The sequence below is a fragment of the Grammomys surdaster genome, unplaced genomic scaffold, assembly GCF_004785775.1.
Source record: "Grammomys surdaster isolate TR1022 unplaced genomic scaffold, NIH_TR_1.0 366, whole genome shotgun sequence".
Taxonomy (NCBI): domain Eukaryota; kingdom Metazoa; phylum Chordata; class Mammalia; order Rodentia; family Muridae; genus Grammomys; species Grammomys surdaster.
The window spans coordinates 679,699-705,160 of record NW_021604785.1 but is presented as its reverse complement, the minus strand read 5'-3'; the positions used below and the strand labels follow the sequence as shown (position 1 = coordinate 705,160).

Genomic DNA, 25,462 nt, shown 5'->3' with positions numbered 1-25,462 from the left:
ACACACACACACACACACACACACACACACACACACACACACACACACACAATGTATAGGCTAGCTGTTGTGTACCACCTCTAGAATACTGGGATTACAGAAGTGATACCAGGCCTGGCTTGCATTTATAAATAATGGCTTCTAAGTCATAACTTATTTATGTATTAATGTTCATTACACTGCAACTAAGATACTTTAAAGTATTCCTAATACCACATAGAATAGTCCAAACAAATGCTACATCCTCTATTACTTGGAGAAGAATGAAAATATCATTCAGCTAGTCATAAAATAAAAATTTAAAACATGCTGTCAGAATACTGAATCAGTATTCAAAACAATGGCAGTGTGGCTTGATACTCATGTGGATATCGTAAAGTACCCCAGGATCATAATTGACCTCACCAGAACACTTCACCATTCTCCTGAAGCAGGCCTCTCATGGCCCCACAGAAGTAAATGGGAGAACGAGATGACTGAGGATGACAGCTGGCCAGGCATTGTACTACTATGTAACAAGAGGTCCCATCAAAGGAACTTTTGGGCTCAGGCAAAAGACAACTAGCATCCCTGCCTACAAGGCTTACCCTGAGACACTAATGGATTCCCTGAGGGGGCTAAGATCCAGAAATGTTTGCGTGGCCAGGAAATGAGGAGATGACCATCCAGCCAAGGGTCTCATCCATTCTCTAGAAGGCAGGTGATGCCAAGGGGGGGGAGACCCAGGCCTTGCCTGGAGAAGACTGGTGGGTGACCATGTAACCATTTTGTGCCAATGGCTCTGTGGCTCACATGTGTAGTGGTATTTGGTTAGCCCACTCTGTTCCTGACAGGTCACATGCACCCACCTAAGAGTTATTTGGATTTGTGAATGAAAGACATACATATATGTTAGTCAATTTTGGTACGTCTTGGCTAGCTCAAAGGCTGGGCACTTCTAATTCTTCCTGTGGCTAGTAAACACTCCCCTCTGGTATTCCAGAGTTAACATCTTTAAAATCTATATTTCACCTATGTTACCCCAGACCCAATGGGGAAGTGGCCATTAGAGCCATTTACCTAAATTTTTATATGGCTGGTCTGTCCTATACCCTTCTCATGGTGATTCTCTTCTTCCTCTCTTCTCTCTCCCAAGCTTGGGAATCTTAAAAGTCCTGGCTCTGTCTGTCTGCCTAGCCATTAGCTGTTGCATCTTTATTTACCAATCAGAATCAACTGAGGGCAGGGTCCCTCAGTGTCTTACATGTAGACACTCATGTAAGCAGTTTAGGGGAGCAAAATTAACATCATAACACAAGCAGCATTAGGCCACACCCACTTCATTTCCCCCTTTTTGTCCAATTAAAAGGGGTTTTTTCACTCAGACATAAATTGAGTACAACTGTAATGATTATGTAAATTATAAAGAATGATGTATAATTAACATCTAGTTTATCATATTTGTTAATTAGATAAAGTATTTTATTATCTATTTTAACTTAAAGAGCTTATAATTTTATATTTGAATTATGTTTTGATTTTAGCTTGCATTACCATCCGAAAACCATTCTTTTAAATCTATATCATCTCTCTCAATGCTAAACAACTTGAGTTTGATTATGAGACTATAACTAGTTTTCAGTTCAGTCAGAAATCTCAAAATGAAACAAATACAACCTAAATATATAGGAAGCACAAAAACACAGCTTCTAAAACTTAAATACATTAAAGAGACAGCTGACTACCTGGACAGCCCCTAACTTCTTACAGTGTTGGAACATCTGTCTTCAGCCTTCTGTCCTAGAACCATCTGACAGACCTTAAGTGAAGCAGGAATATGAAGGACTAGCTTACCCTGTCTTGGCAGAGCTTAGTAGTTTACTATCCCACATCTGTTTGTCTTCTTTAGATAGTATTTTGTCTATAGATGAATAGAGCAATTTTCGTTTAGTGGCTACCTTGTCATTATTGGAGTAACTCTATGTGGAGGTTTTGATGTTTAATTTCTTCTTTAAACCCTGAAGGCAGTATTGTCAGGAGCAGACATGTCTCTAGTTGACATTTCTTAAAATAATTAAATGATTAAATGTCAGATTTTGTGGATTTTTTATGTTTTTGAAACTATCAATGTAATGGTAGCTATTAGAAAGATTGGGTCTAAGCCTTGTATTTTTAAATGAGTTGTATAGGCACAATGTCCATTTAAGAGTAACAATATTAATTTTAAATTTTGCATCAATATAGAAATTTATACCAAAGAAAAACTTAAATCTGTATCAATCTATAAATTCTGTACCAATGCACTCATGTAAACAGTTTTGGAGACCAAAATTAACATTACTTATAACACAAACAACATTAGGCCAAACCCATTTCACACCTGGAACATGAGGAAAAAAAATGCTATGAAAGCCAGGATAAGCACATGTGTATCTACCTTATAAGGCAGGGGCATTTTAGAAAATGAGAACAATGATGTTAAGGTTGGAATATTCTAGAACCAGGGAAAATTGGAACTTAGTGTGCATGTGGCATACAGGCAGGATGAGAGTATCTGTCTGGAAGTTCAAGCTCACTGAGGTCAAAAGGACACTACATATCATGATTCAAAAGGACACTACATATCATGATAGAGAATGGTGGAGTGTTTCTCAAAAACATGTGAGAGCATGTGTGAGGACGTGTGAAAACTTATGCACAGGATCTAAAGAACATATACAGCCAGGCAGAGTAGTATATGCCTTTAATCCCAGCATTTGGGAGGCAGAGGCAGGTGGTTCTCTGTGAGTTCAAGGACAGCCTGGTCTACAAAGCAAATTCTAGGACAGCCAGGGCTACACAGAGAAACCTTGTCTCAAAAAGCAAAAACCACAACAAAAACCAACCAACCAAACAAACAAAAGAACATACATAAACATACAACATACAAGATCACAGAGGATCATCATTTAAGGTCATACAACATAAAGGATCATGGAAGAACATCTAAGAATATCATATAAGAACATACATAGATCATAAATAAATCCAAAAAGCACACAAGAATATCCACCTAAGAATATTATAAAAGAACATACATCATCATAGAAGATATTCATTTTTTTGTTTGTTTTTTTTTGTTTTTGTTTTTTGAGACAGGGTTTCTCTGTGTAGCCCTGTGGGTTCCTGGCTGTCCTGGAACTCACTCTGTAGACCAGGCTGGCTTCGAACTCAGAAATCCGCCTGCCTCTGCCTCCCAAGTGCTGGGATTAAAGGTGTGTGCCACCACTGCCCGGCATAGAAGATATTCATATAAACACACACAAGAACACAGGAGATCATAGAAAAACATCAGAACATTACACAATATAAGGATCATATAAAAGTCTAGAAAAGCACAGAATATAAGATTATAAAAGAACATCATATAAGAACACACATGATCATATAAGCACATACAAGTTCACAGATAAACATTTAAGAACATATACAAAACATGAAATCATAGAATCTAAAGATGTCATATAAAAGCATACAAGATCATAGAAGAATATCTAAGATCATATAAACGCATACAAGACCATAAAAGAATATCCTATAAGAACTTACAGGATCATAGAAAATCATTATATAAAAACATAAAAGGTTATAAAGAACACACATGCCATGTGCCCACATGCTAGAAGAATGACATACAGGACAGGTATCCCTTTAGAAATAAAGTCCCTACTGTGGTTCTAAAGGTCTTTCAGGATCCAGGACAACAGTTCTCCAGAAAGAGAATGAGGTATGTCCACAATTTCTCCAGAGAACTCTTCTTCCTTGGGGCTCTGTGTGCTATGAGGCTAGGTCAGGAAAGTTTGCGAAATTATTGGAGATGGTGGGGGTCACCCCTACAGGAAAGTCCAGGATCTGGGAGTGAGATTGGGCGAACACTTCTTAATCAATTCCATTCTAATCATGCCACACTTCCACAAAGCTTGCTTTTCTTTTATTAAAAAGGTATTCACCGAGACTTTTCACTTCTGCACCTACTTAGACTTAGAAGATAGCCAGAAAGCAGAACATATAGACTCAAGCTCCAAGATAGGTCACATCAACATGAGCACAGTGACCTAAAGTCCTCAGAAGCTGATCATTTAGACTTCCCTCACGTCATCCCTAAATCCCCACTCACCACCAACTTTCTCCTGATTTCCTTTTCCCTCTTTTAATTTTTTTGTTTTTTGAAACAGGGTTTCATGTAGACCAGTCTGGGGTCCAACGCCACATGTAGCCAAAGCTAGTCTTAAACTCCTGGCCCTTCTGCCACCATATCCCGCAGGCTACAATTACAGGCATGTATTACCATGTCCAGTTTTGGCTACTGAGTCTTCCACACTTGTCCCAGTTTGTCAGTGCCTATCAGGTCACTAGGCCCACAGTGATATACAGAGAAGCCTGATCTACACAGGACAGTCTAGGGTGCGAAGGGGATGAAGCCTTGAGTGCTGGGACTCAAAGATAACATACACCCAACACCAGAAGTATTGTCTGATAGGGATGGTCTGCTCACCAGAGCTAAGCTTTGGTGAAGTTAAGGGCAAAGATCAAAGCTTGCTGTGTCTTGTCAGTACATCTCACTACAGACAAATAGAAAGCCTGCTTCTGTTGGTAAGATTTACATAGGGAAGATAAAGCAATGGTAGAAAATATGACAAAAGTCCAGTCTTTTCTCACTAAGCAAGATGATATTTATTTACTTTGTATGTATGTGTGTGCAAGCCACAACATATATGTGGAAATCAGAGGACAACTTTTGGGAATCTTGGGAGTGGAATTCAGGTCCTCAAGATCAACAACCTTTCTCTACAGAACCATCTCATGGGCCTCAGGTTCTTTGCTTCTACTATTGGGATGGAAATGGACTCATGACCAGTGGTTTCCAGCTGCGCTCACTGCTTCCTAGTGCTTCCTTGGGACCAAATCTATCAATCAAGAATTCTATTTCCAACAAAACTATCTTTCAGGCCAGGCGGTGGTGGTGCACGCCTTTAATCCCAGCACTTGGGAAGCAGAGGCAGGCAGATTTCTGAGTTCGAGGCCAGCCTGGTCTACAGAGTGAGTTCCAGGACAGCCAGGGCTGTCTCTGTGTTCTACACAGAGAAACCCTGTCTCAAAAAAAACAAAACAAAACAAAACAAAAAAACAAAAAACCCCTATCTTTCAAAAGTGATCTAGAAATTAAGACATTCTTAGACAAACAAACATAGTAGCCCAGCGGTGGGCCTACTGAAATCCTGAAATCCACAAAGGAGAGTTAACAGTAAGCACCTGTGTACCCAGAGTTAGAAGGGAGCAAAGTCCTGAGCAAATAAGTATTACTGACATGGGCACAGGAATGTCAAGGGTCCTGGAACCTTAGACCCATGGAGAAAATGGCAAAATCTCCCAGGGAGTGAGGCTCCGAGGGAAGATGGCAAAGCCTTCCCTTTTGGTCCATGTGTGGATGTTGATAGTGTGTGCAGAAAACATCCACCAGGCAGATATTTAGGGCCTGGACACTGCTCTTACAAAGATCAGTTAAACCTGCCTCCTCGATCATTCATCATTCCACAAATTCGTTAGGATTGATGAGATGGAAAGATTACATGCAAATGTAGAGAGTGAGACTGAAAATACATTGAGAAAAGGCCCACGCCTTCATGAGAAACCACTCAGTGATTAAAACCTGACAAAAGGCTGGCCCGTGGTGGTGCACACCTTTGATCCCAGTGCTCGGGAGGCAGAGGCTGGTGGATCTCTCTGAGTTTGAGGCCAGCCTGGTCTACAGAGTTAGTTCCTGGACAGCCAAAGGTATACCAGAAAACCCTGTCTCAGAAAACAAAAAAACCATGACAGACAACTAAAAGATGGCCTGACAGAAAAAACACTTGCCAGGTCTGCATGTATGAAGACTTCAGTTCTAATCCCAGGAATCCATGAACAAGACAAGCAGTCACGGAAGCCCAATTCTAATCCCAGGAATCCATGGACAAGACAAGCAGTCACGGAAGCCCACCGGGAATCCTAGTACATGGAAGCAGAGATAGGGGATCCCTGGGGCAAACTGGCCAGCTGGACTAGCCAGAATTAGTGAGCTCCAGTTTCAGTGGGAGGCCTGGCCTCAGTAAATAAGTGGGAAGTGATGACAGAAAACACCTGATGTCAAGTTTGAGCTTCCACACATGTTCAAACACATATTTATGTCCATACTTATGAAAGCACACACATATATACACATGCAAATAAACAGACAAAAGGCAGCTGAGGAGCAAGGAGCTCATGTCCTACAGAGACAGCTCTGCTCTGCCTAGGATTCAGAGCAGGAAGAATCAGTTGGATCAGCACACTACAGAAACACACAGAGAGGCTCAGGTCACACAGTGGCTTTAGGGGAAAGTCACCAAACAGGCTGAGAGGTACATGTGAGACTGCTGTTAGGGATTTCACATGAATTAAACTGACATAGCCTCTGCCTCCATTAGAGGCAGGGGAGCCATCCTAAGTCGGGCTGGGAATGGTGAGCTGGCAGGGAAGCACAGGAGTGCAAGTGGCTATGAATGAGCCAGAGTTTAATGAAGTCCTCTGAAGTTTGCAGTTGCTGCCCACCAGTGATTTGCTCCTAAGTACCGCTCCCTGGGATCCTGCATCTCTAAAAATACTATTTGCTTTTTATTTAACACTGAACCTTTTGATGTTTTAGAATATAAGAATAGTAAGTGTCTTATTATTTTAAAAGCTTAGGAGAGCAACTAGCCGTATTATGAGAGAAAGAAGATATAGGCAGAACAGTCTGTTCAAATAGCAGGAGGTGTGACTTTCCAAATTCACATTTCAGTCTTTATTTACATAAGACTTTTAGAAACAGTGGGTGTAAATATTAAACCGCCTGAGCCTGAGTCAAATTTTATTGAGAGTAACTACAAATAAAAGGAAACTGATTTTTTAAAGTCAGTTTCTGAAATTTAGATGAAAAGAATATTGAGCATTAACCAAAAAAAAAATGATATTTACATATCAATGTAGGTTTTCTGCTCATAGATTCATTTCCTATGAAACTAAAGGAGGCAAGCTTGGGGAATTACAAAGGAACAGAAAACCCTAAGCAAACAGGTACTGTTGTTCAAACAGAATATTAGCCAAAATGATCCAATCAGGTGCTTGAGCTAATTTTTTTTCTCCTTTAAGCCATTCATTCCAGAACACAAGCTCTACGAGTGTTAGGAATTCACACGAATTCCAAATGTGCTTCTGACAGACAGGAGGAGTTGAAAGCTATATCTCATGTAAATGAGGTTGGGGGCAAGAAACAGAACTAGTCAGTCGCAACTAGAGAGGTGATTTAACCACAGTGGGTTGGAGGGTGGGGGCAATTCTCAAGAAAAGTATGACCTATTTGCATCCTAGGGTATATCTGGCAGCCATGGGAACCAACCTAAATAAACTGAATTCAAATGACTGCATCTTGATCAGAACTGCAGCACACGTGCAACACGATGCTCTACCGACAGACAACAGAGGGTAGCAAAGCACACCTCCATGGAGGAAGCACAGCACTGAAGTTCTGCACTGCTCTGATGACTTCAGCTACTCAGATTCCCGTGAATGGCAGCTACCAGGGTGCCGGGTCTGTCTAGTGCAAAACTCAGTGCCTGTCATTGTAAAAGCCAGCAGCCAGTCAGCTGAAGACGCTTGTAAGTTACAGACTCAATCTTTTGCTCATCAGGAACAGCAATTCACTTCTCTGAAGATCTTTAGGGGGCAATCTCTGAAACTCAGACTCAGACACAAGCTCACTCTCCTGGTTTCTATGTGGAATTTAAATACAGTTCTATTTTATTGCAATATTGAGATTTCAAATTTAAAATAAAAAACCCAAGAATTACAGAGGTTATCAAAAACATATTAACTTGTTCTTAGAGTGAGTTCAATATTAATAACAAAGGCATTATTATGCTAATATACACTTTATGATATTCCGCCCTACAGCAGAGGCTGAGAACTGACTGGCGGTCTTTGACCTCCCTTTACTTTGAACTGATGGTGTGAACACTATGCTTCCTTCAGAAATCTACAGCTTATGCAAAGTTTATGGAGACACACTAGAAAAATTTAAGCAGAAGAGGGAAAACCCAATGCTGACTGCCACTGAGATAACTGATAATTTAAATAAGGTCATGTCTCTTCTCCAAGATGACCTTCAGGGTCTGTATTTTAGTCTAGCAGAGGGTCAACTTCTTTTCCTCAAGGTTGCTTTCTAGTCATCAGCACCTGTACACATGTACACTACATGAACGTTGCTTTTTAGTAGGAATTTTTAAAATATTTATAATTTCTATTTCTGAATATGAAGCCGGAACAGTTTTTAACCTCAACAGAGTAAGAATAGCTAAGACTAGCTCAAAGCAACCTTTAGTTTTATTTACATTTCTCATACCTTATGTATGTAATTACAGATTTTATTGACTGCTTTACAGATCTGATGTGTAAGAACTCTATGGCTTATGTCACAGTGAGGTCACACTTACAGATTCCCCCGCGATACATCTCAGGCAAGGCTGGGCTGAACTCCTTCCACCGTTCTGCAGAATCTATTAAACGAATCACAGGCATACGTGCATCAGCCCAGGGAGAGTCACGGTTTTATTAAATAAATTCTATGGGCTCACAGTAGGTTGGCTGGCAAGAGGGACCTACCATTGAGCTCAGCCGCTCCTGGCTACACTCTGGTTGTGGTGCAGGCAGGCCTCGTGGCCTTGACTCCTGGTCCTCTGTGCTCCAGGACAGCAGGGCACAGGTGGTTAGCATGTGACCGCTGCACTCATGTCCACCTGCTTCTGACCTCCTGCACGCCCGTTTCTGAAAAACAAAATTTCACTTCAGATGACCTCAGGCTACATATAGCACTGACTGAATTTACTTTTGGAAAACTTCAGCTCCAAAACCAGAGCCCGGTGAAGGTGGAAAACTTTATAGACCATGTATGGAGATGCCTTTCAGGACTAACAGCCATCACTTACATTTAACCTTGTTAGTTCAAGCACTGTCTGTAGTTACTTGCCTTGATAGATTTAAAATAGTCATTTTAAACAATTTTGGCTGAAATTCTGGTAATAAACTATTGTGACTGGTTTATTGAAAATGTACCAAACCTATAAATTCTGTCCGAGGAACTACTTATATGCTTCAACACATCGTGCTTAGCGTCGAGCTGCATTCGTTCTTAACGCAGTACACATGGCTCACTTGTGAATAATTCTCTTACTGGCAGGGAAGAACAAATTACTTTTATTGATCTCAGAGTCTGCACACACAGCCTGTAACCAGGTAATTTGGGAGAAAGGTAACATTTGGATTTGCATCCACATGAAGTAAAGAAGGTTAATTACAAGGGTAGTCAGTCTTTCAACACTTCAGAACAAAGTATCATGTCCTAACACCCCAAGACACATTCCTAGAGCCATCATGCTCTGGGTGACAGTCAGGAGGACCCCTGGAAACACTCGCCAATCTCAGCCCAGGGTCAGCATGCCCCTCTTGTAGCCACCCAGAAAGGCCTATTTCTGGACACCTCCCAAGTCAGCAAACATTTCCTACTATGGTCTGCTGCTCTCCAACGTCTATATTCAGTTGTAAACCACTGTCCTTGCCAAGAATGAGTTTCCTCAACTGTTTATTATCTACGGTATTATTTATTTAATAATTCCTAGTGGCTTTTAAATTTTATTTATTCATTGAAAGTTTCAAATATACAGTGAGTTTTAGTTGTGACCATCTATATATTAGTTATTTTTTTGCTATGATAAAATAATAAAATAACCTATTTTCTATATTTCTATTTTTGTTATGATAAAATACCATGGCTAAGGCAACTCAGAGAAGAAAGTTCCAGAGGTTTCTTGTGACTGGTCATAACGGTGCAGCAAAGGGATGGTGGTGGGAGCAGAAAGCTGAGAGGGTAAATTCCTTTTCGGTTTGTTGTTTCAAGACAGGGTCTAGTCTCAAACTCACAGTGATTCACTTGCCTCTGGCTCTCAAATACTGGGATTAAAGGTGTGTGCTACCACACCCAGCTTTCATAATCTTTACCACAAGCATGAAACTTGGAATGGTGTCTTTAAACTCTCAAAGCCTGAGCCCAGTGACACCTCCCTCCTCCAAGGCCACACCTTTCAGTCCTTCCCAGAGAGTTCCACCAGCTGGGGACCAGGTATTCAAACTTAAAAGCCTATGGGGAACAGTTCTCATTCAAATCACCACATTCCAATTCATGACCACCATGGGCTGTGGCCAGCCTGGTCTACAGAGTGAGTTCCAGGACAGCCAGGGCTACACAGAGAAACCCTGTCTCGAAAAAACAAAACCCCCCCCCAAAAAAAAGTAAAAAGCAAATTACATACTTCCAACATACAATGATGCAGAATATATATTACCATTCCAAAAGTGAGGGATGGGCACAGTGAGGAACTCCTGGATGAAAGCAGGATGGAAACCCAGCAGAGTAAACTCCAAAGGTTGCAGTTTCATGTATGATGTCATAGGGCTTAGATGGCTTGGCCCCTCCAGCTTTGCTGTGTGCAGCTCCATCTCTCACCCCACATCACTTCTTCCACTGATATCACTATTCTTTGGGAAGAAATCCCCTTCTAACTCCATGTCTTTGAGGGCGTGTATTGTACACATTTTGATTAGGTTTAATTACAGTTGTTAGCATGAGAATGAGTAGGAAGTTATTAGTGGTGCATAGGACTAACATATGAATGGTGTTCATGGATCTCCTAGTAATGAGCCTGCCTTTCATTTATAGAAGTCCTTCCTGGTCATAGTGTGTGCCTTGTCAGTGGGCACACCACTGACAAAAGTGGCACTTCTCCCTCTACCCCAACAGCCACCATCAACTGCCAATCGTCCTATCAGAGTTGGAGGAAATATTTCACTATGGGTGTATGGGATTGACTACTAGATTTACCACAGGCATACCCAGAAGCTAACCTAATATAAATAATCCTTTCTGGATATACCTAGAGGTTTGTCTGATTCCAGACCCTGTCAAGTTGACAATCAACACTAACCATCATAAATACTAAGACAAAAAGTAAAGTCTAAAGAGACAGGACCTCTACCATCACATTAAGGAAGGCACACACTAGGACCAGGGAGGACTTCTAGAAATGAAAGATAGGCTCAATAGGAGATAGGATAGGAGATCCATGAACACCATTCACATGTTAATCCTTGTAAGGAAAAACAATGGCACAATTATCTCTAGAGATACTAAACATCAGTTGAAACTAAGCCCATTTATGACAAAAAAAAACACACTCTCGTTGAAACCCTGGATCACATGCCAACCCAGCCACAAAACCTTCAACCCACAATTTGTCTTGCCTACAAGATGTGCTAAGGTAAAGGTGGTGTAGAAATTGTGGGAGTGGTCAATCAGTGACTGGTCCAGCTTGAGACCCATGCCACAAGAGGGATCCTACTCTTGACACTGCCTGAAGGGCCAAGATTCAGAAGCTAGATAGCCCAGTCTCCTAGGATAGAACCAAATACAACTGGCAAAGAAAAAAAAAGTCAATGAAATGGTTCCTTTTTTTTTAATTTAATTTTTTTCAATGAAATGGTTCCTAATGATATTCTGCTATGCTCATGGATTGGTGTCTAGCCAAGTTGCCATCAGAGAGGCTTCACCCAGCAACTGATGGAAACAGATGCAGAGACCCAGAGCCAAACATGAGGCAGAGCCAGGGAGTCCTGTGGAAGAGAGGAAGGATTGTGGAGCCAGAGATGTAAAGGACACAATAAGAAAACCCACAGAATCAATAACCTGGGCTCATGGGGGTTCAGAAACTGAACCAACAACCAGGGAGTCTACATGAGACTGGCCTCTGTAAGACAAGTGGGTCATGCCATCAGATAGACGTGAGAACTGGCAAGGCTGAGTGACCTCAGATCCTAGGAATCTCAGAGATCTGAGACTGGCAGGAGTGGAGTTGCTCCCTATCTGTCCCTGTACCTGCTCTGGAACATGTAACCACAATGACCCACTGAGAGATCCTTGGGTAGACAGTCACTGTAAAGTAGCACCTAGAGTCCTTCCCCATGCAAACAGAGTATCACTAACATCTCAAACTCAGCCAATGAGAAACATTTATCCCTAAATCCCACCCTACTCCTCAAGGTTTATATAGTCCCTGTCTACACTGAATAAAGCACACAAGTCATTTTACCAAAGACCATCTGCAAGTGGCAATTTTTACTGAGCTTAACACTTGGTTAAGAGTTCTCTGTCCAAAACATTCATTGCTGGATCTTGGACTCACCTGGCTGTCACCTCTGTGGTAGCTGACAAGAGACATAGTACATTGGCTGCCTGGCCAATGCAGGCCACTCAAACCTCCTCTCTTCTCTTCTAAGAGCTGTAACCCAGCATTCCCAGCCAGACCAGTGCCCCGTGAAACTTATCTGTCTCTGGCTCCACCTTGCTCTCCTTGGTCTGGTTTGGCACTGAGACCTCTGACACCTGAGGGAAACAGGCAAGTCAGCAGATGACAACCCATATGTTAAGAGTTGTGTAGCTTGGGAATCTTAAAAGTAGGAGCCAGAGCTGTTTCTGACTCTTTTGTCTGCTTTTGGGACCCTTTTCCTCCTACTGGGTTGTCTCCTCAGCCTTAATACAAAAGGAACTTACTAACATTTGATATGCCATGTTTTGTTGATATCCATGGAGGGCTGCCCTTTTCTGAAGAGAAAGGGAAGAGAAGTGGTTGGTGGGGAGAGGGAAGGATGAGAGGAGAGGAAGGAGGGGAAGCTGCAGTCAGGTCACAATATATGAGAGATGAATAAATAAAAAAATTAAAATAAAGAAACAAAGAAAAACCTAAGCTAAAACAGGAAGCAAGGATGTACATGCTTTAAGGTCTTCTTTCAATCTTAATTTATTTCTTACTTATGTGTCTGTATACGTGTGCTTGTGTGAGTTTATGTCTACCACAAGCATGCAGGTGCCAGGAGACCCCAAAAGCTAGAGTCACAGGTAGCTGAAGCTCCTGAGGGGTGTGGTTACAGGCATTCACTATCAAACCTGGCTTAAAGAATTTAACATTCTTGGGGTGAGGGGGAGTTGTTCGTTTGTTTTTTTTTTTTTTTTTTTTTTTTAATAAAGTCTTACATGGTTAGCCTTGAACGTGCTATGTAGCCAAGGATCTCTTTGAACTGATCTTCCTGTTCCTGCCTCAGCAGTGAAGAGAGTACAGGTAAGTGCCCCATCCCAGCTTAAAACATTCTTCAAGGCATAGAGTACATGAGAACTAATGCTGAAAGTCTCCTACTCTTAAATAGAATGACCTGAGACTACAAAAATGAGAATTCTCCCTAAGTTAACTCGAAAATTCTGCATAAATCCCAGCAAAAGTACCAACAAGCTATAAATATTTCATGAGTAACACAAATAGACAGTAAAGGGCACAGGGAAGAAGCACACAGCCAGAAGGGAAGAAGAGCAAAGCTAGAAGCACCGGGAGAAAATCACTCTGGACATTAAAACATACCATGACTGTATAATTATATCAGATGGGGACTTGTGCCAAAAAAGGGAGGGGGAAGGGCTTTTAAAAAATTCATTTATTTTATTTTATGAAAATGTGCATTTTGCCTACATGTCTGTATATGCACTATCTGTGTCCCTAGTGCCTGTAGAGTTGAGAAGGCTCTTCAGACCCCTGGAGCTAGAGTTACAGTGCTTGTGAGCTGCCGTGTGGGTGATGGGAACTGAATCTAGGTCCTCTGCCAAAACAAACACCTCAACCACTGCGCTACCTCTCCAGCCACTTCCTTCTTCTTAAGGACAAAGTTTTGCTATGTATCCTAGGCTAGCCTTAACTCATAGCAATCTTCCTGCCTTAGCCTCTCAAGTGCTGGGTAGAGAGATACATGCCATCATATCTGGTTGACTTTTAAGTACAGAATTGTACAGTTGCTAGGGGAAAAGAAAAAAAAAAGTCAGAGTGGCTTGCTCCTTTACCACAGTATAGGCAAAGATTTTCTAACTGATTCAAAACCAGAAGGCAACAAAAGCAATACTGATACATTTAACTAGATAAAAACAAAAAGCTCTTTAGAGCAAAGCAAGACGAGCATACAGTTAGGTCACAAAGCCCTGTAATGCCAGCAGTAGGAGGCTGAGGCAGGAGAACTAAAGGAAGTTCAACTTAGAGAACACATGAGCTACAGAACAAGACCCTGTTTCAAAACACTAAAACAACTGCTGGTGAGATGGCTCACCAGTTAAGGGTACCATCTGCTCTGCCAGAGATCCTGGGCTCAAATCCATAACTTCCATTCCAGTGGACCCAATGCCCTCTACTGACTTCTGCAGGTACTGCACACATGTGGTGCACAGACATACACACAGGCAAAACACCCATACGCGTAAAATAAAAATTTAATAAGACTAAGAGAAAAACTAAAACAAATATTTCAATAAGTTAAAGATATTTAAAAAAAAAGAAAAACAAGAAGAAACTATTTGAAGCATGTGCTACAGAAGGCCAATGACCTCACCTGGGAAACTCAAAGGCTGAGAATCAAAGGTGCATGTGTGTGTGTGCATGTGCGTGTGCGTGTGTGCGCATGTGTGCAAGTGTGTGTGTATGCATGTGTGTGTATGCGTGTGTGTATGCGTGTGTGTGTGTGTGTGTGTGTGTGTGTAGTGGTGCATACTTGTAGTCCCAGATATTGGGAGGTAGAGACAGGAGGATCACGAGTCAAGGCCAACCTTGACAGTCTCAAAAAAACAAAGCAAAACAAAAATTAGTGGCACCACTCCATAAATAAACAATTTACAAGCAAGCTATTAAGACGCTGTCAATGACAGCATGCTCAAATGAACATATCCTTTCACTGACTTCTTTGTCAGGTTGATTAGATGACAAAAGGCCTGGGCATTAGGGGGCCTGTCTTTGGAGGTGTATGTGATGGTGCTCCCAGAGAAGATTGGTTGAAGGGTGAGCTGGGCCCTGAAGGTGGGTGGCACCATTCTAAGGCTGGGGTCCTGGACTAAAGACAAAAAAAAAAAAAACAGGAAAAAGTGGCTGAACACCAGGATTACTCTCTTTGGTCCTGTGAACACAGCAAGAAGAAGACCTACTAATACATTCGTATTTAGAAAAATGCAAATAAAGCTAATATCAAAATGTCATCTGTGCCATCAGCTTGGCAAAAAATGTGACACAGCCTATAGAAAACAAACATCACAGAGCTGGCAGGGAAGAGGTCCCTATGGTGAAGGTAGGAGAACCCAGCACCTCTCTCTCTAGCAATCTATACAAGGGCATGTCATCCACACTGGAAGCGACACCTACGTGCGGCTACTCACTACTGCTCTGCTTAAACTGCAGAACACCTGCAACATTCTGCATAGCCCTGCAACAGGGGAGAGCCACTGGATAACCTGGGTGTGGACAGGTCTGGGGCCCTATGCTGAACAGACAGGAGAGGTGCTGAACTCCTGGCCCTGTAATCACAGCAGTGAGAAGCTGAGAAAATGGGAATCATTGATTAGGGACTAGCCTGGGCTAGATGCTATCTCAAAACAAACAATAGCAAAACCCCAAACCACAACAATAATAAAAAAGGAGGAAGATTTCTACAGAGGAATCTATAGTGATTTCTAGAATATACTGCTAAATACAAGAGAAAAGAATACATAGAGCTGTCTCTCCTGTAAAGCGATCACAGTAAACTACCTTAGATTGGGACAACGCTTATATAGAGAGCTTGCTGTGTGACAGGGCCTAGCTGGACCCTAAACATTTGAAAAGAAAAAAAAAAGGAACATATATGCACTCTCCCATTTGTGTAAAAAGAAGCAAAGTTCGGCTAGAGAGATGGCTCAGTGGTTAAGAACACTGACTGTTCTTCTAGAGGTCCTGAGTTCAATTCCCAGCAACCACATGGTGGCTCACAACCACCTGCAATGGGATCTGATGCCCACTTCTGGTGTGTCTGAAGACAGCGACAGTATACTCATATATATATGTATACATACATACATACATACATATATATATATCTTTAAAAAAACTTAAAAAAAAACCAAAGTTACAGTTTAAATAGGAAATCCCTATAACAGGACCTACACAGGTTTCCAGCTAAAGGACTTGAAAGGCTAACTGGATCCTGATCTAAAACCAACTGATTCATAGTGGTATCACTGGAAGCAGTGGGAGGGGGATATGCAAATTATTTCACTGGTGGTGAACTGGTAAGGAAATACATTGAAATGACTAAAGCTAACATTATCATGGTAAAGTAGTAGCTACCAGAGAGAAAGGTGGCACTGGAACTAACTACTGCTGCCTACTTCTCCTGGGTATGACAGCGGAGGTAACAGACACACAGATGAGTGTGCGTGTATATATACAGTATGACAGTGGAGGGAACAGACACACAGATGAGTGTGCGTGTATGTATATAGTATGACAGTGGAGGTAATGAGACACACAGGCGCGTATGCATGCATGTATACAGTATGACAGCAGAGGTAACAGACACACAGATGAGTGTGCGTGTATGTATACAGTATGACAGTGGAGGTAACAGACACACAGATGAGCATGCATGTATGTATACAGTATGACAGTGGAGGTAACAGACACACAGGTGCGCATGCATGCATGTATATGGTATAACAGTGGAGGGAATAGACACACAGGTGAGTGTGCATGTGGATGCACTTGTAGTTGTTTACAGATTGTTTGCTGTCTAAGGACAATGAGCTGTCAGAGGACAACTGCAGGAAGAAGGCTTCTGTTCTTTCTCCATGTAGGTTCCAGGAATCAAACTTGGTGACAAGACACTTTGCCCACCGAACTGTCCCATCAGCCTGATCCTGAAACATTTTGTGAACCAAAATACATAGGAAGTCCTTGTGAAAGGATGTGGGCATGTCAACAGGGCACAGGTGCCCATGAAGGACTCCTCATTGTGGGAACAATTTAAGCTATAAAGTTAAGGATAGCACTGGGTTACAATTCAGAGAGCACTAAACATCTACACACCTGCCCATATTGAAAATAACCTGATAAATGCAAGGAGGGAACAAACTTAATAAATGCCAAAGGTACCAGAGAAACACAAAATTAACAATAAGTAAATACCACAGTGACAATTAGGCAAGATTTGTCAATAGATGCCAGAACCTGTATTATGGGGGGTGGGGCAGATCTCAGTAAGTAGCCCAGTTAGACTGGCTCAAACAATGATCCTCCTGCTTCATCTCTTAGAGTATTGTGAGTGCATGTATGTGCCACAAGGCCTAGCTGGAACTATGAGTTAAAAAACACTCTCTCTTCCTTAAGTTTCCTCAGTCGTGGTATTTTATCACGGCAAGGGCTGCTGTCAATTCTCGGTAGTCTGGGCTAACATGACTGTTCCCTACACCATTTGCACACGTTTTCATTTCCCCCATCAGAAACATAGTCAGTGGCAACAGCAAGTCCCTTGATCTCTCAATAGCTGGATTCACTAGAAAAGGAAGCAGAAGCATACACAAACTAGAATTTATGTTTCACCAGTAATTCAAGATGGTTCTAGAACTATTCACAACAGTGAAGCATCTGTCACAGGAAGGCCAGCAGACTTGTGATTCCCTCAGGGTGATGATCCACCACTCTTTAGGTGGCTTAGGTGGTGGTCTGGGTCCTTAATCCTTGATGTAAGGGAAAAGGAAGAGCTTACCCTGATATCACGGTAGGCAGGTAGTCTCTGGGGCTCGAGGACATTATATACATGTTGACCCTCAGGCATGGGGCAGATTAGATGACTCTCATTTCTGCTGTTTATGGACAGCTGATCACAAGTGACACTGATACACACGTTCATTGATACATACATTATGAAGGCCTGCCCTGGGCCTTAGGGAACGGATGGAGCACAGGTGCTGGGACTGCCCGTGCGGAAAGCTTCCTTCTCTTTGTTCCCTTCCCGGGAGGATCCATCAGCCCTCATGAAGGCCGATGGATATTTACCATCAAACTAAAAAGACACTTCACTATATAAACAAAATTAAAATCCCAAGTAGATACAAAGATCCCATTACTTAACGTTAACTGAAGCAGATCAGGTGAACAGCGGCCTCATGCTAGCACAGCTGGAGCAGGGGCAGAGCTGAGCAGGCGATCCTGCTGCACCAGTGAAGGGCCAAAGTTGGGAAAAGCTTCACAATGTCTGGCTGCCCTCCCTGAGGAGGAAGGAGGTCACCTCTTTGTTGATGTGGATGCTAACTTTATTGAAAGTGATGGACCTAAATGACCTTAATGAATGAAGAGTCCAGAGGGAGGAGGGGGTTAAGACTTAGCAATTTGCCAGAAATGAGATTCAAAGACAGCTTCTTTGATGACAAGATGAGCCCTTTCAGAAACCAGACAGGACATGCATGACCCTGGTGCTCCTGGAAATACACAAGGGACTGGGGATCCAGGAGACCAAACAGCAGCTCCGCTGTGGGGATGGCTCTGGATTCCAAGGCACCTTCTGAAGTCCACCTTCCTACTACTCTAACTCTAGAGCAGAGGCTCTCAATTGGTGGGTCATGACCCCTTTCACAGGGGTCACCAAGACCATCCTGAATGTCAGATGTTTACATTATGATTCCTAATAGTAGCAAAATTATAGTTATGAAGTAGCAATGAAAGTAATTGTATGGTTGGGGTCACCACAATATGAGAAACTGTACTAAAGGGTCACAGCACCACTGAGAACCATGGCTTATAAGACTGGAGTAAATAAAAACTGAGAACTGACCTTCAAATTCTCCAACAGGAAAGCACTGCGCAGTCTCCACAGTCAGCAGAGCAAGGAGATGGCACATCAACCCTGCCGCAAGCGAAGCCCTTATAGTGCATGTGTTAACGTGACTCAGCCTAAGTGTTCTGTGCATGATAAATCAGAAAACCAAGCCAGGCATGGTAGTGCACGCCTTTAACCCTGGCACCTCAGAGCCAGAGCCAGAGGCAGGTGGGCTTCTGTGAGTTCAAGACCAGCTTGGTCTACATAAGTGAGGCAGTCTCAAAAAAAAAAAATTAAAATTAGAAAACCAGGAAGAGTCATTAGAGATCAGTAATGCACAGATGCCAAGTCCACAAGAAAACATATTTTATATAAAAAGAAACATAAAAGAAATAAACTCATTTTCCAGTCATGGGGGTGTACACATATGATCCCAGCACTTGGGAAGAAAGGCAGGAAGATTGCAAGTCTGAGACCAACCTGAGCTACACGGTGGCATGTCACCAAAATAATAATGATAATAAAAACAGTAGTAATACTGACCTAATCCTTCATTAGGAAGGCATTTTGAGAAGCTTTACTAAAGGCCTTATCCTGAAGTTGGCACACACTCTGCATGTACATCACTGCTTACATTCCGCTACAGGAAACGGAGCTGAAGGTTTCCCCAGTTTCACGCCATTCTATCTGCTACAAGAAAGAAGTTTCTTTGTGCTGCAGTTGGATGGCCATCAGTTTGCACAGGGAGCAGGGACTGCTGGGGAATGGAGATTAATAAGGCCCCACAGATTGCCATTTAGAGCAAAAGCATGGCTTCCATCAAGCACAGACTCCTTCATGATGACATTTTCATTTGGAAAATGACCTTGCACTCTTGAGAGGTTTGCTTCCTCCAGCACATTGAATCTGGCTGAATGTCAAGCAGAAAGGGGCTGGAGGTTAGGCCTCTTACTCTCACTCTTGGCCTCTACCTTACAAGAACTTAAGGGCTCTTGCCAAATAGACTGTGACATCTTAATGCTGCAGTCCCATTCAGCCATGAGCACTATTCGAAAGATTCTCAACCGAATAGGCAAGATCTTCAGTACTTCCCAACCAGCTTGCCAAAGAGGTGGTGAGTTACAGCATTAGCAAACCATGGTCAAAATAACAGACCAACTAACACTAGGATACAGAAGTGTAAGAGAAAAATTCCTTCCTTCGTTTCTAATAAAAAGGTATGGAGAGGGGACTGGAAAGATGGCCCAGCAATTAAGAGCACTTGCTGCTCTTCAGAGGACCCATGTCAGCATCTCACAACTTCAATCCAAGAGATCCAAAGCCTCTGACCTCTCCAGGTCACCTATACACACATGCACATACCCACATGTAGACACACGCACCTATACATAATTAAAAATAATAAATATAAATATTGTTTTTCAAAAAGAGGATAGACAGAGACAGGAGGATCACTGTAAGTTTGAGGCCTTTCACAGAAAGGAAGGACACAGGCCTTCCCTCAGCTGCCAAGGTGCCCCATCCTTGCAGGGACTGAGAATATACTCAGGAGAAGCCCTCCTTCCTTGCAATGACTATTCTCATGCTTGGCAGCCATCTCTGAGCTTGCCTAAATTATTCTGCCTTTAGCTGCATGGGTAATGAGGGGACTATCACCAAGGGCAACACTGGAGTCTCATTAAAGTGCTCTTATAAATTTGGATCTTTGAGACCTGGCTTGTTGGCAAAGACCTGGGCCACTGTAGACACAGAGCTTGGCCTGCAGTCAAGGCCTAGTGACCTGGCCCAACAACCATGCAGCACTGGAGGGAGATCCTGCAACCCTGCCACTGCTGCCCCAGGCTGAAACGACATCAGAAACAAATGAAGGGCCTGAAGAGTCAGGACGACTAAAGCACAGCTCAGCCCTCTTTTGTCACACGTGAGATAAAAAGCTGAACTTGGGGGCTAGGAGCAGGAAGGACAGTTGTACCCCATAGACTTGCTGATGATTGGATTTAGGCTTTTGTGAGTTTACCCAGCACATAAGAAGCCTAAGTCACTTTGGATTAAGACATTAAAGATCATTTCCCAGTGTTAGGGATAGAACACTCTACCATTGAGTCCATCTCCAGCCCCAGCTCTGAAGATCTTAAAGAAAGCAATGATGCACATCTTCTGACAGCAAGCAGAAGCTAATAAACATCCCTGTATTTAAAGAAAAGGAGACTTCATCTCATCCTCACATCAATGAAGAGGGTAAGGAGCTCACCTGTGTCTTGGAATGAGGAAAGTGAAGCACAAAGGCCTTGGCTGACTTCCCTGAAGCCTGAAGGTCTGAACAGACAGACCTAGACGGTCTCTGTGCTTTTAAACTAGTTGGAGACAGATCTGAAAAATACAGAGCCCTAAAAAACAAAACACTGTATGGAGGAGACGGCAAAGCCAAAGAGAACCTTAACATACAATTATCCGTGTCAAGAGAGTACACTACTGGTCTAAGGGCAAACATACAATCGATGGAAGGATACTGACAGCTGGAAAATAAGCATTCACGTTTATCACATTACATTAAAACCATTACAGTCAAGTGATGCTTGACAATGGAGTCAAGAAAATTCATGGTAGGAGAAAACGGTTCTAAGAGGATTCACTCTCAAATGTGAAAAGACAGACTGGAGATTGGGCACTTGTTACACACAGAAACCAACCCAATATAGATCAGACCCTACATGTAAGAATTAATAGTAAATCCAGGTATGTGTGGCATGCCCTGGTAACCCCGGCAACCAGAAGGCTGAGGGGGAAGATGCTGAGTTCACAGCCAGCCTGCACTACACTGACTCTATATCAGAAGTTAAAAGCACTTGTCATGAGCATTATTCAAAAGATTCTTCTAGAATGCTCTAGAGTGTCTGGGTGTGGTGGTTTAAATAAGAATGGCCCTCATTGACTCATATACTTGAATGATGAATCATCAGGGAATACCATTATTAGGAGGTGTGGCCTTGTTGGTGTAGGTGTAGGCTTGTTATAGAAAGGGTGTCACTGTTCACTGGGGATGACCTTTGAGATTTCAAGGGCCTAAGCCAGGCCTCGTGGCCGTTCTGTCTGCATGCCACCATGCTACCCACCTTGGTGATAGTGAAAACCTCTGAAACTGTAAGCCAGCTCCAGCTGATACTTTCTTTTATAAGAGTTGCTGTGAGGTAGGGTGTGGTGGCTGTGTACCTTTAATCTCAGCACTCAGGAAGCAGAGGCAGGTCAATCTCTCTGAGTTCAGAGTCTACCCTGGTCTACAATACAAGTACCAGGATGGATAGAGCTACATACAGGAACCCTAGAGCTACATAGAGAAACTCTATCTCAAACAAAATGGAAGAAAAAAAAGGTGCTGCTGGGGTCATGGTGTCTCTTCACAGCAATAGAACATTGACTAAGACACCAGGTTTGATTCCCAACACCTACATAGAGCCTCACGACTACCTGTTAACTCCAGTTTCAGGGGATCCAATGCCTTCTTCTGACCTCAGCAGATACCAGACATATACATGATACACGGATACACATGCGGGTAAAACAATCACGAATATAAAATTAAAAAAAAAAAACAATTTGTGAAGTTATTTTTTTAATGGGCAAAAGACTTAAATAGGCTGTTACAGGGGAAAAAAAAGACCCAAGAACACAATATCTAATCTCTGTAAATTCTTATTACTAAAAGTCCTACATCTGTATGCTCTCAAACTTCAGCAGAGAAAGGTCTTTGCGCAGTGGATTCTGGTTAACTCACATCTGGTCAAAGCTCAGCCAAAGATGGGACACACCCTCTCACCAAGGCTTAAGGGTCACTGTGGGAAAAGGCAGAACAATTTTAAGAGTCAAAGGTCCAGGAAGAGCAGAACTCTAAGAAGCAACCTACAGTCCAGATAGGAAAGCACATATCCAACAATGATAGTTTTTTGTTTGTATTTGGTTTCATTTTTTGAGACATAGCCCAGACTGACCTGAGCTCACTATGTAGCACAGGCTAGCCTTGAACTCATTGTGATCCTTCTGCCTGGGTCTGCTGGAATCCCAGGCTGCTTTTTTTTTCCTTTTTTCCCTGGTGTGTATTAATTGTATAAGATACTGCATTCCATTACGACACAACAGAATTCTAGTTTTTCCCTAAATAGATGACGTTTTGAAAATAGCGGCAACTTGACAAACACACCTAGGCCTCCTCTGCTTCTCTGTCAAACACATGTCCCAAGTCATGCAGACAAGTGGTGTTCCCTCAACACCTACTACATACGTATCTTGGTGCTGAGTACCTGATAAAGAAGCCAACCCACACTCCTTCTAGGGTGGCTGCTGAACACAGTGCCCATGCAGGTGGTCCCCCAGAAGGGGAAAGCTGTCTTCCTGTGGGCCCTTGGCTCCCCTCTGCTTTTCTGCGCATCTATAATAAGATCTTACCCCAGCTGGAAAGGACTGGCATTCTGTAACTGCTGTTCTCTGTAGAAGACATAACTTAGGTCAGTTAAGTGTTAACTTAGGTCACAATCAAAGATGAACCACTGCCCCATTTCTTGTACCAAGGAGGAGCACAGCCAGACAAAACTAAACCAAGTAAGGCATGGTACTCAGCTCAGCAGATTCTTTCTGGGAGAAAAAAACAGGGTGATGGCTCAGTAGCTTGTTTCTTGAGGAGTGGGCTATAATGACTGAGAAAGAAAATCTTAATAACCACCAAAGGGCAAAGCAAAGGGTTTTGTTGGAGGGGCTCTGCCTCATCAGCGAGTGCTCATTAGGCTTCCACTGGGGATGGCACTCAGCAGATGAGCTATCAAATCTGCATCCTACGGAGTGAAACGGGCAGATTCAGCTCTCCATCTTCGCACTTTTAAGTTAGACCCCTTAGGGTTTCTCGGCTGATGTTAAAGCCATCAATACATTTAAGTGGTTTTGCTGACAAGGACTACTGCCTTTATTGGATAATTTCCCAAGTGTTAGCAAAGGTAGGTCCTGAAGTTACCCACAGATTGAATGAATGGATTAAAAAAAAAAAGTCCCACCCTCTCACCCACCTACTCTCCCCCCACACACACTTTTTAAACCAGTTCATAATAGTAAGAATTGGTAAACGCGGCACACTGAATCCTTCCAGTTCATTCACATCAAAGTCTGTGAACTTGCATTAAAAATTATCTGTCCTCTCAAGATCCTTAAGTCTGGTATCTCTGGATCAAGAGCCTGGCCTGCCTAGGGATGTAGATGAAAGGAGAGGCTAGTCTGCTCCCCACACTGCTGCCCTTGCTGACGGAAAAATTCAGGAGACCACAGTAAGGGTAAAGGGTCACTAAGGCTGACCTGGCCAGATTGGGGAGCAAGTCAGGCTCCCGGTGCTTTTAGCTAGCTGTGAAGTACTTGCAGCTGAACTTCTTTCTAAGATAATCTTTAAAATATTCCGGTCAAAAAAGGTAGAAAACATTTAAAATTGGCAATCTCCAACCTTTTGTGCTTTTAGCAGAAGAGGTGATTTCTTATATCTACATTCCATTTGCGAACACCTGAGAACAGAGGCAGTCAGAATGCTACAGATTCAGAGCAAAGGTGGGCAGGGGCTGCTCTGCTCATGAACAAGGCAGGTGTTTCACTGGTGGTCTTGGTGACCAAATGGTGACAGAAGTTCCAGATTTACTGATGACTAGCCGTTGACAGCAGCATGTAGCCCAAAACCTCACAACACAGTCCCTGGCCCCAGCATCCCTTATGTCTGCTCCTTCAGCCTCCATGGGTACATACAGCAGACTCAGATTCACACTTTATCTTTCATCTTTGCATTTCAATCTACACATTGGCTTCTTCATCTACCTGGACCCCATGGCTCAAGGGTTCTGAAGAAGCACGCTCAAGAACTAAGAGCTCTTAAATTATTTATTATTTATTTATTTATTTATTTATTCACATATATCTCTATGTGCCACTTGGTTGCCCCTGGTGGCCACTGAGGCCAGAACTGAAATTACAGTTATGAACTGACACATGGGTGCTGGGAATCTTCTGGAAGAGCAGCCAATGCTAACCTAACCATTGTGTGCCAACTCTCTCCAGCCCAGCTCAAACTTCTAAAAAGTCCTTCAGACTAAACTTTATTGGGTACACCAGTGTTGTGTAGCCATTTCCTATGAACTGAAATATATCACCTGGAGAGAAGCTCTTTTTAAAAACCTAAGAAAATAGGCTCTATTTTATAAGACTTGGGAAGCTCAGAAAGTTACCAGACACACAAGGCCCCTCCCCGAGTTTATATAAGCAGCAAACAATTGCTGGGAACAGGAGACTCTGTTGTGGACTGCCTGCTTGCTGTTCAGGGAGCTCCAGGAATGCATCTTTCAGGATGGGGTGAGTTTTTCCTAATGTAGATGTCATCCATGCTTCTTGTCCTAGTCACTGTTGTACTGCCATGAAGAGATACCATGACCAAGACAAGTCTTATTTTAAAAAAGCATTAATTGGGGGCTTATTTACAGTTTCAGAGGGTTAGTCCAGTATCTGAAAGCTATATCCTAATCCACAGCTGAGATAGCAAAAGCCACTGGGCAGTGGTGGCGCACACCTTTAATCCCAGCACTTGGGAGGCAGAGGCTACACAGAGAAACCCCGTCTCGAAAAACCAAAGAGAGAGAGAGAGAGAGAGAGAGAGAGAGAGAGAGAGAGAGAGAGA

At 42.6% G+C, this 25,462-nt stretch overlaps 1 protein-coding gene across 1 annotated transcript in view; it reads right to left on the bottom strand.

Moving 5' to 3' along the window:
* CUNH10orf143 (chromosome unknown C10orf143 homolog) overlaps positions 1–25,462 on the bottom strand; it is a 35,930-nt gene that overhangs the window by 894 nt on the left and 9,574 nt on the right. Inside the window, exons 2-3 of the mRNA XM_028780238.1 lie at positions 8,677–8,838; positions 8,508–8,570 (exon numbers count right to left, since the gene is read on the bottom strand). Of these exons, the coding sequence (XP_028636071.1) occupies positions 8,508–8,570; positions 8,677–8,838 (225 nt within the window). The remainder of the gene's footprint in view (positions 1–8,507; positions 8,571–8,676; positions 8,839–25,462) is intronic.